Genomic DNA, 19,960 nt, shown 5'->3' on the forward strand with positions numbered 1-19,960 from the left:
GATGGCGTGTACAGGTACAGCCACCCATGCAGCTTCAACACAATACCACAGTTCATCAAGAGTAGTGACTGGCGTATTGTGACGAGCCAGTTGCTCGGCCACCACTGACCAGACGTTTTCAATTGGTGAGAGATCTGGAGAATGCGCTGGCCAGGGCAGCAGTCGAACATTTTTGTATCCAGAAAAGCCCGTACATGACATGCAGCTCGCGGTAGTGCATTATCTTGCTGAAATGTGGGGTTTAGCAGGGATAGAATGAAGGGTAGAGCCACGGGTCGTAACACATCTGAAATGTAACGTCCACTGTTCAAAGTGCCGTCAATGCGAACAAGAAGAGGTGACCGAGACGTGTAACCAATGGCACCCCATACCATCACGCCGGGTTATACACCAGTATGGCGATGACAAATACACGCTTCCCATGTGCGTTCACCGCGATGTCGCCAAACTCAGATGCGCCAATCATGACGCTGAAAACAGAACCTGGATTTATCCGAAAAAATAGCGTTTTGCCATTCGTGCACTCAGGTTCGTCGCTGAGTACACCATCGCAGGCGCTCCTGTCTGTGATGCAGTGTCAAGGGTACCTGCAGCCATGGTCTCCGAGCTGATAGTCCATGCTGCTGCAAACGTTGTCGAACTGTTGGTGCAGATGGTTGTTGTCTTGCAAACGTCCCATCTATTGATTCATGGATCGAGACGTGGCTGCACGATCCGTTACAGCCTTGTGGATAAGATGCCTGTCATCTCGACTGCTAGTGATACGGGGCCGTTGGATCCAGAACAGCGTTCCGTATTACCTCCTGAACCCACCGATTCCATATTCTGCTAACAGTCATTGGATATCGACCAAGGCGAGCAGCAATGTCACGATACGATAATCCGCAATCGAGATAGATTACAATCCGACCTTTATCAAAGTCGGAAACGTGATGGTACGCATTTCTCCTCCCTAAACGAGGCATCACAACAACGTTTCATCAGACAACGCCAGGCAGCTGCTGTTTGTGTATGAGAAATCGGTTGAAAACTATCCTCATGTCAGCACGCTGTAGGTGTCGCCACGGGCGCCAACCTTGTGTGAGTGCTCTGAAAAGGTTATCATTTGTATATCATAGCAGCTTCTTCCTGTCGGTTAAATTTCGCTTCTGTAGCTCGTCATCTTCGTGGTGTCGCAATTTTAATGGTCAGTAGTGTACGTTAAAAATAAATATATGTAACGGAAAACATAGGTTAAATGATATGAAAGACAGCGATTCAAAACATGTCAAACCTCTGTCATACGGAGTAAAATAGCTAAATTTTCAAACGCATACATTGCGCATGCATTCAAGATCAACAAAACCAAACATCAGCGCATCAGGATATTGCAGACTAGAGACAAAGACCAATTTTTAGTCATTAAAATAAAGGAATAAAATTTATAGAATATAAAAAGTAAGGTCACCTGCGACAACATAAGGCCATTAACAAGCCCATCTTGAAAAATATTTCGCCTAACTTCCCTCACAACAGGAAGAACAAGTTAAAAATAATGCTATCGACAAAAAATAACAGCAGTAACATTCTAAACACTGTAGCATTATCTCATAATATACTGATTTCTTATAATCAGTTGATCGTTCAGCAACTTGTCTTTCTATGCTGCTATGGTCGTCGCCTTCATGTACCTTCTTGATGAAATACTGGCTGCTTTTTTAACTAGGTCCACTTTCCATTTTATATATTTTTAGAGGGTTGGGTTATATATCCAGTTACTTTTGGGTTTTCCATTTTATATGGCTTTATGACGAATGGGTTACATATCCAGCTACTTTTACGTAAGTTTCTCTTACTTGTGGTTTGTTTTTCCTCCGTAGTGATACGAGATAGGACCATGCCCCTCGCCGGCGAGAGTGGCCAGCGGTTTTAGGCGCTACAGTCTGGCACCGCGCGACCGCTACGGTCGCAGGTTCGAATTCTGCCTCGGGCATGGATGTGTGTGATGTTCTTAGGTTAGTTAGGTTTAGGTATTTTTTTAAGTTCTAGGGGACTGATGACCTCAGCAGTTAAGTCCCATAGTGCTCAGACCCATTTGAACCATGCCCCTCCCTCTGCTTTTTTCTAATAGTTTGGTTTCTTGTTTTATAGACAATCTGATGATTTCCTAAAGGGATTAAACACGATGTTGATATTAAATAACATTTCAACCGAGACTGTTCCTACTCTGACGTAATTCAAAACTCGTGGTGACATAACATATGCTTATTATATTCTTTCCCTTCGTTACAATATCTAGCATTTCTAGATACTAACTCCATACATTTTTCATACTCTAATACAGTATGTATTCATTTTGTACAGTGTTAGAGCCCTTCATTACATAATCTGCTGTTTAATACTGTTTTATCCTTCCACTGCCATTAAGTTACCAAGATCGTGCACAGTAAATAACTATCTGTGTCTCCCTTCAGCAACCATATCAGTATCTGTCTCATGTTAAAAATTAGACTTCATGTGTTGTTTATATTGAAATATGTCCGTTACATAGTGGCCACTGTTTACAGTATAATTTATCAAGTATCTATTTCTGTTGCCCCATACAACTGTACCACAAGCCAGAGAGTAAAAGCCTCGATCTGGTCGTAACATGTTCGATACATACTGTTAATCATTTTAAAATATGATCACATTAAATCTGATCCTTTCGTAAGAGTAAGCTATCATTCACAAAAATTTCAATATCTCGTCAAATAAGAGCTGCAAAAATTATTCATGAATAAAAAATTCAGACTATTTCACTAGGTATACAATCTTGTTTCTGCCGTTTTGCAATAGATAGCAGTAGCGGCAAGTGACCTTGCATGAGGTAGAACGTGTCATGCAAAAAACTTAATCATTTGTAAACGTAACGCCTTAGAAGTATTAGAAGACTTGTAATTGCATCATAAGGTTATTCTCGAAGCATATGTCAACTTACGTGGCCAATACTCGTCATTTGCGGGAAGTGCTGATTTTCTGGTTTAACATGAAGAAATCTGCGGTTGAGGCTCATAAAATGCTGGGTGATACCTATGGTGATGCTCCTGTTAGTGAAATAACGTCCAGAGAATGGTTTCAAAACTTCAACAACAGTGGTTTTGTCATCGAAGACCGCCATGACAGTGGAAGTAAGAAGGTTTAAGAAGCTACAAACGACCACAGGAGATCGTTGTCCAAAGCTGTTGATGCCTTTGAGCAGAGCACTGAAAGACAAACGGCCACAATACAGCGATCGACATGAAATTTTCCAGCATGTCAATGCTCGACGCCATGCCCGGTAAAAACATACTTGGAAACGTTGAAATGGGAAGTCGTTCCCCATCCCCCTCATTTTCCAGACATTGCTACCTCTGGCTACCACCTCTTTCTATCCAAGGCACACGGATTGGGTGATCAGTATCGATGGACTGGCTGATCAGTATCTCCTACCATATGAAAAAGTGCTAGGCTGACTGATGGACCTCCTCAGAAGACGCCCAGTTCTGTTTTCTTCTGATTTGATGCGGTCGGACACGAATTCCTCTCATGTGCCAACCTTTCCATCTGAGAGCAGCAATTGCAGTCTACATCCTCATTTATTTGCTGGTTGCGTTGTAAAATCTCGGTCTTCTTCTGTGGTTTTTCTCCTCTACAGTTCTCTCTAGTAGCATGGAAGTTCCTGTTCTTTCTTCTTATCAGTGTTTTCTATATACTCCTTTCTTTGCCGATTCCGCGGAGAACCTCCTCATTCCTTACCTTATCAGTTCCGTGAGGGTGGCAGAGGTAAAATACAGGGATCGAAAGACTAGTTACAATTTGTACAGAAACCAGATGGCAGTTATAAGAGTCGAGGGGCATGAAAGGGAAGCAGTGGTTGGGGAGAGAGTGAGGCAGGGTTGTAGCCTATCCGCGATGTTACTCAATCTGTTTATTGAACAAGCAGTAAAGGAAACAAACAAAAATCGGAGTAGGAATTAAAATCCATGGATAAGAAAAAAAACTTTGACGTTTGCAGGTGACATTGTAATTCTGTCAGAGACAGCAAAGGATTTGGAAGAGCGGTTGAACGGAATGGACAGTATCTCGAAAGGAGGATATAAGATGAAAATCAACAAAAGCAAAACGAGGATAATGGAATGCAGTCGAATTAAATCGGGCGATGCTGAGGGAATTAGATTAGAAAAGTAGTAAATGAGTTTTGTTATTTGGCGAGGAAAATAACTGACGATGGTCGAAGTAGAGAGGATATAAAATGTAGACTGTCAATTTCAAGGAAAGCGTTTCTGAAGAAGAGAAATTTGTTAACATCGAGTGTAGATTTAAGTATGAGGAAGACGTTTCTGAAAGTATTTGTATGGAGTGTAGCTATGTATGGAAGTGAAACGTGGACGACAATTAGTTCAGACAAGAAGAGAATAGAAGCTTTCGAAATGTGGCGCTACAGAAAAATGCTGAATGTTACATGGATACATAACATAACTAATGAGGAGGTATTGAATAGAATTGGGGAGAAGAGAAATTTGTGGCACAACTGGACTAAAAGAAGGGATCGATTGGGACAACATATTCTGAGGCATCAAGGGATCACAAATTTAGCATTGAGGGCAGCGTGGAGGGTGAAAATCGTACAGGGAGACCAAGAGATGAATACACTAAGCAGACTCAGAAGGATGTAGGTTGCAGTAGGTACTGGGAGATGAAGAAGCTTGCACAGGATAGGGTAGCATGGAGAGCTGCATCAAACCAGTCTCTGGACTGAAGACCATAACAACAACAAACATCAGTTCCCCGAATTTTCAACATTCATCTGTAGCACCACCTCTCGAATGCTTTCATTTTCTTCTGTTCGTGTTTTCTCACGGCCCATGTCTCATTACCATGCAATGCTATGCTCAAACGCACATTCTCAGAAACTTCTTCTTCAAATTAACACCTAGGTTTGATGCCAGTAGACTTCTCGCCAGAAAAGCCCTTTTGACCGATGCTAGTCAGCTTTTGCGTCCTTCTTACACCGACTGCCATAGGCTATTTTGCTGTCTACGCAGCAGAACTCCTTAACTTCGTCTACTTCGTGAGCCCCAATACTGATGTTAAGTTTCTCGCTGTTCTCATTTGTGCTATTTCTTATTACTTTTGCCTTTCCTCTACTTATTCTCAGTTAGTCTGATGCCAGAAATGTGGGAGAAAGTAGTGACCAGCGATGGCCAACACTTCGAACCGTGGGTTTTTTGAAATTTTTTTTGCAATAAGGCCTCAAATTATGAGGAAAAAAGACGGTGGAAGCAAAATTGTACACATAATGTGTGTTCTGTAGCTCTTATTCGATAAGATATTCTGATTCTCGTCATGCGTGAAACTGGAAGCTTGCTCTGCCGAAACGCCCTAGTTTTAATGTGATCAGGTATTAAGGCGATCGTAACTTCATAACTGTGGTTGTGCCTAAATATACCTTTAAGGGGGGGGGGGGGGGGGGGTAGGACGTCAAACGGGACGACTCGGAGCAGGAGAGACACCACAGGAATTTTTAACTTCCACTGCCCATACTTTTAAAAATAAATTCATAAAACTTTTTCAGAATGACCAGAAATGATTCAGGATTTACACTTATAGTGGTGGAAGTTCAAAAATATAAGATAATAATTTATTTTTTTGATATCTGTATTTCACCTTTTGTTCACTTACCATTGGCTGCATTTGTTGCTATAGGTACACTTTTCTTCATAAGTAAGGGAGATTTTTCGATGAATTTTGCACAGCATACAAACCATAATTACCGGTGTATGAAATTGTAGAATTTTCCAAATCTATTAAAAACTGTCGTAAAAATTGAGATAATTAACTGTAAAATTTGCGTTTTTTCTAAACATGAAGTCTAAAATGTAATAGTACATTTATTTTTCAAAAATCAAATAATTTCTAGAGTTTCATACACCTGTAAGTTTGGTTTGTATGCTGTGTAAAATCCATCGAAGAATTTCTCTTGCTTATGAAGAAACGTGTACCTATAGCACCAAGCGCAGCAAACAGAAGTGAATAAATGTAAAAAAAATTTATTTTGTTATTTTTTTTAACTTCCACTGCGATTATTGTGAATCCTGAATCCTTCCTGCTCATGCTGACAAAGTTTTATGAATTTATTCGTAAAGGTATAGACAGTAGGAAAATAAAATGTCCTGTGGTGTCTCTTGCTCCAAGACGGCCCGTTTGACGCCCTATGCCCCTTAAATTGTTGAATCACAACGGCGACCTAACATCCATTCAGCTATGGATAAAATAAAACCGATGTGATGTGTTAAACACTGTAATAAAATTAAAATTCATGATCATTTTATGACGTTTAGCAGCACTGTCAAAAACCTTTATTTATGTAAGGAGTTACGCTCATAGAGTAAATATCTCCGGAGTGAGCATTGCGTTCTGCGCATGTTGTCAACGTGAAACCAGGATTGTCACGTGTTCTCGGGACTTCATGTGCGTGTGTGCTTTCCGCAGCGTTTGAAATTTATAATATCTAGAGTTTTTGTTGTGTTTCACCGTTTGTTGATAGTGTAATAGCGATGGTGAATTACTGTTGTTGCTACCGATGCAAAGAAAAATATGTGAAAGGAGGGATAGTAACTTTTCATGGGTATATACCATTTAGCTCTAATTATAGTTATCATATTAGTAAGAGACACTGTACATGTTTAAAACTTCGAGACGCATTGTGATTAAGGCTTGACCCTGTAGACCTAGTTTTCTACGATTTTATGACTATACAATAGATATTACGGCTCGTACAAAAACTTACAAACATTCGCTTCCTCTCGTAAATTTGCTAGTGGAACAGGAAAGGAAATGGTTAGTTGTTTCAGCAAATACTATCCTCCATGCATTTATCAGTGACTTGTCGATTATGTATATAGATTACTCAGTCTACTATTTATCAAATAAACTGGGAGCAAGTACGTAAAATGCTTTAAATAAATGCTTAAAGTGTCACCAGTAAGAAAAATTGTGCTTTAGGTCTCAAAAACGAGAAAATAAATACGCAGAAAAAGCGGGACAAAAAGGACGAATTAGCAGCGATATAATCGCTAATGTGTGGCAAATTCGGTGGTTTTCGGACACTTGCAAAAGTACTAGCGTAATGTCAAGTCGTTTTGCAAGACTATCAGTGCAAAAATGTGCGTTAGGCTCTGTAATACTATAAAGTGCCGTATCATACCGAAAACTACCAAAAATCGAGTCCATCTGAACTGTGACACCTATCGTAAAGAAGCAGAATGCAATATCACTCGCCATTAAAAGTTACGTAGCTGGTTTATTCCCGGTATCAAATGGATACTGTTAAAATGCCTGCGCAACACATATAAATAATCCACGACACGTACGAAAAGAATCGGTCTGTACTAGGGATGTAGTGACATTCTAAACATACAGGGCGCTATACGGACAAACAGACGACGTCCCGAGAACACGTGACCAGGCCTGCAATGTATGTTGACAACACAAAATCTGTTCTGCGCATCTGAATGCTCACTCCAGAGATATTTGCTCTATGGTTCCGCTAGAGTCTTCGTTGCTTTAATTCAACACAATCACAAACAAGTAGTATTGAAGTGCGGAGAGTAACGTGTGTTGTTGGTTGCAGGTCGTCTGGACGTGGTGGGATCGTCGCACCAGATTTGGCACGCACTGGTCGTGCTGGCGTTGTACCACTGGTACAACACCGGTGCCCTCTACGTCGTCTTTCGCATCACGCACGGCTGCCCTGCCTACACGGGCATGCTGTAGCCCCAGAACCAACAGCCGCTGGCCCTATACCTGCTGCCCTTGTGCACTGATACCTGTTTACATCATAACGTCAACGGGTTTCCCAAGTCACGTGACACAGCTCTCCATTCTCTCTTTCTTGATGTACAAAGCCTGTTCAACTCTTTTCGTCTTATATCCCTGAAGTATTCCGTAAAGTTTTGTATCATACAGGGTGTTACAAAAAGGTACGGCCAGACTTTCAGGAAAGATTCCTCACACACAAAGAAAAAAAATATGTTATGTGGACATGTGTCCGGAAACGCTTACTTTCCATGTTAGAGCTCATTTTATTACTTCTCTTCAAATCACATGAATCATGGAATGGTAACACACAGCAACAGAACGTACCAGCGTGACTTCATACACTTTGTTACAGGAAATGTTCAAAATGTCCTCCGTTAGCGAGGATACATGCATCCATCCTCCGTCGCATGGAATCACTAATGCGCTGATGCAGCCCTGGAGAATGGCGTATTGTATCACAGCAGTCCACGATACGAGCACGAAGAGTCTCTACATTTGGTACCGGGGTTGCGTAGACAAGAGCTTTCAAATGCCCCCATAAATGAAAGTCAAGAGTGTTGAGGTCAGGAGAGCGTGGAGGCCATGGAATTGGTCCGCCTCTACCAATCCATCGGTCACCGAATCTGTTGTTGAGAAGCGTACGAACACTTTGACTGAAATGTGCAAGAGCTCCAAACCACATGTTGTGTCGTACTTGTAAAGGCACATGTTCTAGCAGCACAGGTAGAGTATCCCGTATGAAATTATGATAACGTGCTCCATTGAGCGTAGGTGGAAGAACATGGGGCCCAATGAAGACATCACCAACAATGCCTGCCCAAACGTTCACAGAAAATCTGTGGTGATGACGTGATTGCACAACTGCGTGCGGATTCTCGTCAGCCCACACGTGTAGATCGTGAAAATTTACAATTTGATCACGTTGGAATGAAGCCTCATCCGTAAAGAGAACATTTGCAGTGAAATAAGGATTGACACATTGTTGGATGAACCATTCGCAGAAGTGTACACGTGGAGGCCAATCAGCTACTTTTAGTGCCTGCACATGCTGTACATGGTACGGAAACAACTGGTTCTCCCGTAGCACTCTCCATACAGTGATGTGGTCAACGTTACCTTGTACAGCAGCAACTTCTCTGACGCTGACATTAGGGTTATCGTCAACTGCACAAAGAATTGCCTCGTCCATTGCAGGTGTCCTCGTCGTTCTAGGTCTCCCCAGTCGCGAGTCATAGGCTGGAATGTTCCGTGCTCCCTAAGACGCAGATAAATTGCTTCGAACGTCTTCCTGTCGGGACAACTTCGTTCTGGAAATCTGTCTCGATACAAACGTACCGCGCCATGGCTATTGCCCCGTGCTAATCCATACATCAAATGGGCATCTGCCAACTCTGCATTTGTAAACATTGCACTGACTGCAAAACCACGTTCGTGATGAACAGTAACCTGTTGATGCTACGTACTGATGTGCTTGATGCTAGTACTGTAGAGCAATGAGTCGCATGTCAACACAAGCACCGAAGTCAACATTACCTTCCTTCTATTGGGCCAACTGGCGGTGAATCGAGGAAGTTCAGTACATACTGACGAAACTAAAATGAGCTCTAACATGGAAATTAAGCGTTTCCGGACACATGTCCACATAACATCTTTTCTTTATTTGTGTGTGAGGAATGTTTCCTGAACGTTTGGCCGTACCTTTTTGTAACATCCTGTATATTGCAGTTTCATCTGTAACTGCCATTATACTTATTTATTTTTGTTTCTCCTTCAGCGCCATAATGAATACAGTCACTACGCTTTGTAACGACCGTGCCATAATCACTATCATCAAGGCGTGATATTTTTATGTATTGTATCATAGTTCAGTAATTTATCGTCTACATATTTGTTGCCTTTGTACAGATTTCAGATTTTTCGAGCTGTCGTATTACCCTTCAGTGTCATGTCGTTATTAACAATTACAGTTTCCTTTACCTTTTCTATTATTCCCCTCAACACATAAGTCACATAGCAAGCTCTCCGCTGATTCTGTTTTCAGTTGAGTTATTTGTTTGTCTATTTTTGTTGTAAATAGTGTAATAAACTGTCTTTTCCTGTTCTCTTCTTATCTTTTGCCCCATTTTCAGCATCCAGATTGGTGTTTACAATTACAATAAAAAGCATTCCGTCGTTATTAAGTACAAGACGAAAATTATATATACAGTGCCTTTATGAATACTGTACAATCTCCATAATACTGTAATATATTTTCCATTATTGTCAGTTTATTGTGTAAAAACTATGATCGTACGAAATGTGCAACCTGAGTAGGGAACCAGTAGCGAAAAATCCGAACAATGGTCATGTTTCTCATTACCGATTTTGCAGGTAGTCTTTTACTTCCCCACAAATCAACAGCTGCAATTTTGTATTGTTTCTCTTTCACGTGTGCCCGAGTCTTCCAGACACCAGCTAAGACGATCTGCTTACTTCCTATCGATACCTGTTATGTTCCTTACAAGCAAAAATCCAACGTACTTTTACACCCGTTTCAAGTAGTGGATATCAGAGCAAGCTTACGCAGAACCCCTTTCTCGAGCCTTCTTGCTAGAGCGCTATTGCCAATAGAAGAATAGTACTGCCATCTATTAAGGGTGCTCACAAACTTCACGGTACCTGTTGAGTGAACTTCTTAACGCAAGGAATATATTGGTGTATATGCGCAAGATGAGTAAATTTTGTTACTCAAATATCGAAGCTGCTAGGGAGCACATAACACTACCGGCTACTACTAAAGTAGCAATACACCGATAATGTTTCTCCTGTGAAAGAATACGTATTTGACCGTAGTCGTCCGCAATAGAAAACTATCGGACTTTTTTTTTGTATCTCTAAAGATTTCTGTAGAAAGGAAGCAATAGCAGAACAAACGGGAATCTAACCAAGGTTCTATTAGTAATCAAGTAAACTGTAGTTACGTAAAAGGAAACGGTCGACAGCCTAACCAGAGTTATACCAAGTATTAGCATGATTCATAAGGAAAGTTAATTATTGAGATTGACGTTACTTGTTCCGAAATTCCGTTTTGCTGATAAGATACAAGGCAGTAGCGCAATTTAACAAGTGATATACCAGTGATCTGACATGAGCTACACAGGAGGAATAATAATACGTTTAGGTAACAACTCGCTTGCTATCAATACATTACTGTAGTTTCATTACTGGAAATTACTACCACTGAAATATTTATGAAGTAATTGCATCTTTTGTACCGATAATTATTTTGTGCTCAAGGAACATTTACTTCCTTATACTCTGTTTAGCTGTTGTACTTCTTGAGTACTGACACTCTAATATCAAATTTAAATCTGGCGAAGCTATTAGCATGGGGACCCCGAAAGTAGACTATCATTAGATTCATATGTCGGCTGAATATTTTAATCACAACACAATATTAGAAACACTGTTACCTCAATAAGAAAAATATTTAAACTGAATGCTTTAAACCCTCTTTTAGTAATTGTACCTAGATGAAACTTTAACTGTCCTTTTAAGAAAATTACGTGGATTACTTCAGAACTTATGCTCGCTGAATAGTTATCAGCTTTACAATTCCAACAAAGCTTATAAACTTTTGTTAAGGAAGATATTTGCTATTCAGTTCAGTAAAATAGGATACTAGGAATTATCGTAGCACTTTGGATAGGACCCTATCTAGGTAAAAGACTAAGGATAAAATGCGATGGCTCAGCACAAAGTTTCCTAAACACAAACTTATTACTGAAAAAGAAACTACGTAACTGGTCCATGCAAATATACAGTATTCAACTCATAATTTGAGATGAATGTAGTGGTTGTGTCGGTCTCCTGTGTTATTCCAAAAAGGCGGTAAAGTATCCAAGGCGCTTCCTTTGTAGCAAGCTCTGAAAATTCTCTTCTTAGCGTCGGATTTTCGCAGTGCAAAGCTAACCAAAGTATGCCATGAGTAATAAGCCAAATTACTTTCGCATCCGAGGTTATATTATATAGAACGAGATTTTCACTCTGCAGCGGAGTGTGCGCTGATATGAAACTTCCTGGCAGATTAAAACTGTGTGCCCGACCGAGACTCGAGCTCGGGACCTTTGCCTTTCGCGGGCAAGTGCTCTACCATCTGAGCGACCGAAGCACGACTCACGCCCACAAAGGTCCCGAGTTCGAGTCTCTGTTGGGCACACAGTTTTAATCTGCCAGGAAGTTTCTTATATTACATAGTCTTCCGGTTCTTTTCACCTCTTTCAGTTCACAAGATGCACACACCTTGTCTGCAAGCCACTGACTGACTCAAGCCACACAGGAATCTTGCAGTTCGATCGCCAGATCCACCTTTTCTTTTCCCGCCTAGCCAGTTCCCTTGCGGAGGGACCTCCCTCCAAGTTTTATATGTTTACAACCCAACTTTCCCTTTGGATGAACCAGTATCACAAGTAAAATTTTAACATTTTCATTCTCTTGCAGTACATTACTTTCGAAATTACATCCATTGATTAAGTACAATGACATAAATTATCATAAATAATGAATAAAAAATTTACATTGATGTTACACCAAATTATGAAGAAGTCAGATTAAGTACAAACAAACAGACAAAGGAGTTAGATAATACAACTATAGGTAATATCGACAATAGTGTTAAGAATACCTTTTAGAATTGAATATGTTCCTTTACAGGAAATTATTCTACTTTAGAAGGTACAATTGTATAACTTGAAAACCTGAATGTTACAGCTGTCATTTCGAAAATAATTAAAGCATGGCGATGGGCCACGTTCACACACTATTCTGTTTTGACACCCTATCTGATAACGCAGTCAAGAATACTTTAACGCAAAAGCAGTAAGTGACACAATATAAAAAAATGAAGGCACATGAGAATAAAAGGTAGAAATTGCTAAAAAAAACCATCTGAACGTAATGGATCGCAGACAGAAAGAATTAATTCTATGACGGTGCCGCGCGGGGTAGCCGTGCGGAGGTTCGAGTCCTCCCTAGGGCATGGGTGTGTATATTGTCCTTAGCGTAAGTTAGTTTAAGTTAGATTAAGTGGTGCTTAACCCTAGGGACCGATGACTTCAGCAGTTTGGTCCTATAGTCCTTACCACAAACTTCGAATTTCTATGACAGCAAGGACTGTTAAGGTAAGAAATTTCTAAAAGCAAGAACAAGGGAAAAAGGCGGATAGGCCTGCTTCTGATGTCACAATTAGAGGCAAGTTTTTACACGGCAACTCTATACTTTCCTCCTCCTGCCATCTTCTTCAGGTTCGCACAATTGCCGATTCTCTTTATGCCGTCTGTCATCTTGTATCTCCTCCTTCCTTTCAGTCTCTTCTTAGTAACTAGTGCTCCCAAAACGTCTATTAGCAAGTACCTCCGTCTCGACGAATGTCCCATCCAGTTCTCCTTCCTTTCTCTTGTAACCTGCAGCAGTTTGATAAAGAGAATAAACCTTGCCTTTGTTTTTACTACTGGAAGCGATACAACCAGTCACAAAGGAATCGAGAATAGGTCCAGTGCATTAGGTGTAAAAGGTGGGCTCACGACGATTGTGACACTGGAAACACATTTCTTGTGTGCATAAATTGCAACTCGGATAATAGTCGCGAGTAGGCTTTTAATTAGCATTCAGACCTATGTTGTTGTTGTTGTCTTCAGTCCTGAGACTGGTTTGATGCAGCTCTCCATGCTACTCTATCCTGTGCAAGCTGCTTCATCTCCCAGTACCTACTGCAACCTACATCCTTCTGAATCTGCTTAGTGTACTCATCTCTCGGTCTCCCTCTACGATTTTTACCCTCTACGCTGCCCTCCAATGCTAAATTTGTGATCCCTTGATGCCTCAAAACATGTCCTACCAACCGATCCCTTCTTCTAGTCAAGTTGTGCCACAAACTTCTCTTCTCCCCAATCCTATTCAATACCTCCTCATTAGTTACGTGATCTATCCACCTTATCTTCAGTATTCTTCTGTAGCACCATATTTCGAAAGCTTCTATTCTCTTCTTGTCCAAACTAGTTATCGTCCATGTTTCACTTCCATACATGGCTACACTCCAAACAAATACTTTCAGAAACGACTTCCTGATACATAAATCTATATTCGATGTTAACAAATTTCTCTTCTTCAGAAACGCTTTCCTTGCCATTGCCAGTCTACATTTTATATCCTCTCTACTTCGACCATCATCAGTTATTTTACTTCCTAAATAGCAAAACTCCTTTACTACTTTAAGTGTCTCATTTCCTAATCTAATTCCCTCAGCATCACCCGATTTCATTTGACTACATTCCATTATCCTCGTTTTGCTTTTGTTAATGTTCATCTTATATCCTCCTTTCAAGACACTGTCCATTCCGTTCAACTGCTCTTCCAAGTCCTTTGGCGTCTCTGACAGAATTACAATGTCATCGGCGAACCTCAAAGTTTTTACTTCGTCTCCATGAATTTTAATACCTGCTCCAAATTTTTCTTTTGTTTCCTTTACTGCTTGCTCAATATACAGATTGAATAACATCGGGGAGAGGCTACAACCCTGTCTCACTCCTTTCCCAACCACTGCTTCCCTTTCATGCCCCTCGACTCTTATTACTGCCATCTGGTTTCTGTACAAATTATAAATAGCCTTTCGCTCCCTGTATTTTACCCCTGCCACCTTCAGAATTTGAAAAAGAGTATTCCAGTCAACATTGTCAAAAGCTTTCTCTAAGTCTACAAATGCTAGAAACGTAGGTTTGCCTTTTCTTAATCTTTCTTCTAAGATAAGTCGTAAGGTCAGTATTGCCTCACGTGTTCCAACATTTCGACGGAATCCAAACTGATCCTCCCCGAGGTCTGCATCTACCAGTTTTTCCATTCGTCTGTAAAGAATTCGCGTAAGTATTTTGCAGCCGTGGCTTATTAAACTGATAGTTCGGTAATTTTCACATCTGTCAGCACCTGCTTTCTTTGGGATTGGAATTATTATATTCTTCTTGAAGTCTGAGGGTATTTCGCCTGTCTCATACATCTTGCTCACCAGCTGGTAGAGTTTTGTCATGACTGGCTCTCCCAAGGCCGTCAGTAGTTCTAATGGAATGTTGTCTACTCCGGGGGCCTTGTTTCGACTCAGGTCTGTCAGTGCTCTGTCAAACTCTTCACGCAGTATCGTATCTCCCATTTTGTCTTCATCTACATCCTCTTCTATTTCCATAATATTGTCCTCAAGTACATCGCCCTTGTATAAACCTTCTATATACTCCTTCCACCTTTCTGCCTTCCCTTCTTTGCTTAGAACTGGGCTGCCATCTGAGCTCTTGATATTCATACACGTGGTTCTCTTCTCTCCAAAGGTCTCTTTAATTTTCCTGTAGGCAGTATCTATCTTACCCCTAGTGAGATAAGCTTCTACATCCTTACATTTGTCCTCTAGCCATCCCTGTTTAGCCATTTTGCACTTCCTGTCGATCTCATTTTTGAGACGTCTGTATTCCTTTTTGCCTGCTTCATTTACTGCATTTTTATATTTTCTCCTTTCATCAATGAAATTCAATATTTCTTCTGTTACCCAAGGATTTCTAGCAGCCCTCGTCTTTGTACCTACTTTATCCTCTGCTGCCTTCACTACTACATCCCTCAGAGCTACCCACTCTTCTTCTACTGTATTTCTTTCCCCCATTCCTGTCAATTGTTCCCTTATGCTCTCTCTGAAACTCTGTACAACCTCTGGTTCTTTCAGTTTATCCAGGTCCCATCTCCTTAATTTCTCACATTTTTGCAGTTTCTTCAGTTTTAATCTACAGGTCATAACCAATAGATTGTGGTCAGAGTCCACATCTGCCCCTGGAAATGTCTTACAACTTAAAACCTGGTTCCTAAATCTCTGTCTTACCATTATATAATCTATCTGATACCTTTTAGTATCTCCAGGGTTCTTCCACGTATACAACCTTCTTTCATGATTCTTAAACCAAGTGTTAGCTATGATTAAGTTGTGCTCTGTGCAAAATTCTACTAGGCGGCTTCCTCTTTCATTTCTTAGCCCCAATCCATATTCACCTACTATGTTTCCTTCTCTCCCTTTTCCTACACTCGAATTCCAGTCACCCATTACTATTAAATTTTCGTCTCCCTTCACTATCTGAATAATTTCTTTTATTTCATCGTACATTTCTTCAATTTCTTCATCATCTGCAGAGCTAGTTGGCATATAAACTTGTACTACTGTAGTAGGTGTGGGTTTCGTATCTATCTTGGCCACAATAATGCGTTCACTATGCTGTTTGTAGTAGCTTACCTGCATTCCTATTTTCCTATTCATTATTAAACCTACTCCTGCATTACCCCTATTTGATTTTGTGTTTATAACCCTGTAGTCACCTGACCAGAAGTCTTGTTCCTCCTGCCACCGAACCTCACTAATTCCCACTATATCTAACTTTAACCTATCCATTTCCCTTTTTAAATTTTCTAACCTACCTGCCCGATTAAGGGATCTGACATTCCACACTCCGATCCGTAGAATGCCAGTTTTCTTTCTCCTGATAACGACATCCTCCTGAGTAGTCCCCGCCCGGAGATCCGATTGGGGGACTATTTTACCTCCGGAATATTTTACCCAAGAGGATGCCATCATCATTTAATCATACAGTAAAGCTGCATGTCCTCGGGATAATTTACGGCTGTAGTTTCCCCTTGCTTTCAGCCGTTCGCAGTACCAGCACAGCAAGGCCGTTTTGGTTAATGTTGCAAGGCCAGATCAGTCAATCATCCAGACTGTTGCCCCTGCAACTACTGAAAAGGCTGCTGCCCCTCTTCAGGAACCACACGTTTGTCTGGCCTCTCAACAGATACCCCTCCGTTGTGGTTGCACCTACGGTACGGCCATCTGTATCGCTGAGGCACGCAAGCCTCCCCACCAACGGCAAGGTCCATGGTTCATGGGGGGGGTCAGACCTATATGTAGCCCAAATTATGCTAACAGGTAGAAATACGCCAAAAAATTTCTTGACTTCCAGCGAAATTCTTGTTCTACCATGTTAACTGGTGTAAGTAAGACTGCAACTTTTTTATTGCCAACAAAACATTTTGAAAAGTTTACTCATTATTGTGTTCTATGATGTGTCTGAGCCCACATAAAATCATTTTGCATTCTTAGCTGTAGTGTTCATTTGAAAGCATTTGTATTAAATTAATAACCATGTTATAAGACTAAACACTTTTAAACAAGATAATTTTTTTTAATTGCAATAATAAATCCACGTAAATGTGACTCGGGCTACCTTTTACTTATCAAGGTTGTTAATTTTATTTCTATGGCACCTCTACTGGGATTTAATGTCTCACCTGGTACATCATCTTCTGTGTTATTATTTAGTATGCCACATGTTATTTAAATTCTTTATTCGTTGGTACAGTTTCTTTCAGAACTCGTTAAATGTTTGCTTTGCATGTTTGCTGTCCTTGAAATAAACAGTCGAAATGGGAAACGTTCTAAGTGCCACGTTTTCACGAAACGCTTTTGCAGTGCTGCTGTATTCTCAGTACTCCATTGCATATCCCTAGATTCCATGCATATGCGAAACCATGGAGAAAGTCTTTCAAATGTGCGTTAGCATGTGACACATGGTCTTTGTGTCAAGCTATGCCCAGTGGAGTTCCAGTATTTAAAGGATATGAGAAATAGTTTTAGTTGATTATATTTCTGCTAGTTGGAAACCTAATGCGTATTTCTGTACTTGAATCATCATGTATAAACATGGTGCCACAATATTAATTGCACTTGGAACAAAGACTTTTTGCCTACTATTTTGTTAAAAACTGACATTTCTGAGACCGTGACTGTGCATAAAATATAAGCTGGTTCTCGAAAATAAACAGCAACCAGCATGTTTAACAATGTTGTTCGTTTACACAAAGAGCACCATTACATTAGTTGTTGGAGAAACAGCTAACAAATAATGTAAAACAACAACAAATGTAATATGAAGTGATCAGCCGTCTGAACATGAACTTGTCAGATTAAAACAAGTAAAGACCCTATTTGTGCAAATAAATAGCATTGTTAAAAGTGGATGGTTGATATTTTCTTCTTAACAAGAATCGACTTGTAAAAACTTGCATATTGGCATACACAACCAGTCGGTTTCCTGGTGTGGTACTTAGAACTTCCTTAAAAGAGTATTTATCCCATTATTTTTCCTGTGAAGTGATGAGCAGCATAATACTGTCTGTTTTTGGTTACAAATCAGTTGTGTTCAAACAGATACTCATTACTTTTTCACTCCCCTGACAAGTGTCAGATTTGGCTCTTAGAACGTTTCCCATTTCCACTGTTCAAATAGCCTTTCTGCAGGCAATTATCATGCAAAGATAAACTTGGGAAACTAGAAAACTGGTAAATATTTTATTTTTATCTACGAAGAAGTCAGAAGTGAGGAGAGGTAAAAAGTTTCAGGCCTTGAAACGATCATTTTCTTCTCGTATCGATTTGTTGGTTGATTTGAATGTCACCAAGGCCAACTTTCTTGTTTAAACAGAAATGTGAATCACAAATCTTGCTAAGCTCGTTGGCTCTCTTAGTAAGAAACCTTTCTGACACGGGACGAGATCATCACCTGATGATCACATTTAGCTAGTTTTATCCGTCGTGATTGTGCCTTCGGAAATAGAGTGGACGATGGTCTCATATGGCTTCTTCAAGTCTCTGATAAATTAATATAAGCGAATCAGTTTGACGTTTACAGAGAGTTGTTTCCAGCGGCAGCCATCGTTCACACAACTTCACAGTGTCAAATTTTTGTATCCGCGATTTGATGGTATCGACGACTTAATATTGTGAAAGTGAAAGCCATACCTTTTACAGCGCTTCGACGCCTAGTTTACCACCATAACAATTTTACATCTGCCGCCATCGAAATAGCTTCGACACATCTCAAGTCCTCACCACTGTCTAATTTCCTGCTACTGCTGTGGCGTCACCATTGAGTATGCCAAGCCAGGTCGTCCAATCCAATTGCGTGATTTTCAGAGTAATATCTTTACACTTAATTCAGTCAACATCTAAACCCTTGGAGTAAAGCTGAAATTTCCTATTATAAAAATAATTGTTGCACATTTTTATCTTCTTAAAACAATGTACATTCATAAGTTATGCAGTACTAAAGCATCGACTGAACACCGACCAACGCAGGCCGCGAAACGGCATCAAAAATGCGCTGACCTGCGCGCCAATTGAAAGAGCGGGCAGCGCCACACCTCCAGGAAGACAGGGTTCAGCGCTCCCTTTCAACGCTGACTTACCAGGATGAGATTTTCACTCTGCAGCGGAGTGTGCGCTGATATGAAACTTCATGGCAGTTAAATATGTGTGCCAGACCTAGACTCGAACTAAGGACCTTTGCCTTTCGCGAGCAAGTGCTCTACCATCTGCCAGGAAGTTTCATATCAGCGCACACTCCGCTGCAGAGTGAAAATCTCATTCTGGAAACATCCCCCAGGCTGTGGCTAAGCCATGTCTCCGCAATATCCTTTCTTTCAGGAGTGCTAGTTCTGCAAAGTTCGCAGGAGAGCTTCTGTAAAGTTTGGAAGGTAGGAGACGAGGTACTGACAGAAGTAAAGCTGTGAGGACGGGGCGTGAGTCGTACTTGGGTAGCTCAGATGGTAGAGCACATGCCCGCGAAAGGCAAAGATCCCGAGTTCGAGTCTCGGTCCGGCACACAGTTTTAATCTGCTAGGAAGTTTCAACGCTGACTTAACCAGTTGCCCATCGCTGGTCGGCCCCAGTTCGTGCAGACTTCGAGAGCATCAGTACTGAGTAATAGGAAGACAAAACTTAGCCTGCATTGTGCGATTAGTGACATAAAGTAAAGTACTTGTACGTAGGAGGCACAGTAAGGGCACGAATCAAGAAGTTGAGTTTCTCCTCTTCTTAGAAATACTATGCTGAATAATTCCTCAAGTTTAATGTACAGATAATTTTGGATTCGTGTCACCAGCCATCGCAACTTCTTTCCTTCCTTGTCTGTGTGAGTGCTGACTCCCTCAGCAGCCGACACAACAGAAGTAACACATTTAATAAGTTACAAAGATATCTCCATTACCAATATTCACATATTATTTCGAGACTAGTCGATCGACAGTT

General features: G+C 40.7%; 1 protein-coding gene across 1 annotated transcript in view; it reads left to right on the forward strand.

Annotated features, from left to right (window-relative positions):
* Positions 1-9,921, forward strand: part of LOC126278836 (progestin and adipoQ receptor family member 3-like) — a 117,279-nt gene extending 107,358 nt beyond the window's left edge. The window contains exon 8 of the mRNA XM_049979115.1: positions 7,634-9,921. Within this exon, the coding sequence (XP_049835072.1) occupies positions 7,634-7,776 (143 nt within the window). The 3' untranslated portion in view covers positions 7,777-9,921. The remainder of the gene's footprint in view (positions 1-7,633) is intronic.
* Positions 9,922-19,960: the final 10,039 nt, after the last annotated feature.

The sequence above is a fragment of the Schistocerca gregaria genome, chromosome 1 (assembly GCF_023897955.1).
Source record: "Schistocerca gregaria isolate iqSchGreg1 chromosome 1, iqSchGreg1.2, whole genome shotgun sequence".
Taxonomy (NCBI): Eukaryota; Metazoa; Arthropoda; class Insecta; order Orthoptera; family Acrididae; genus Schistocerca; species Schistocerca gregaria.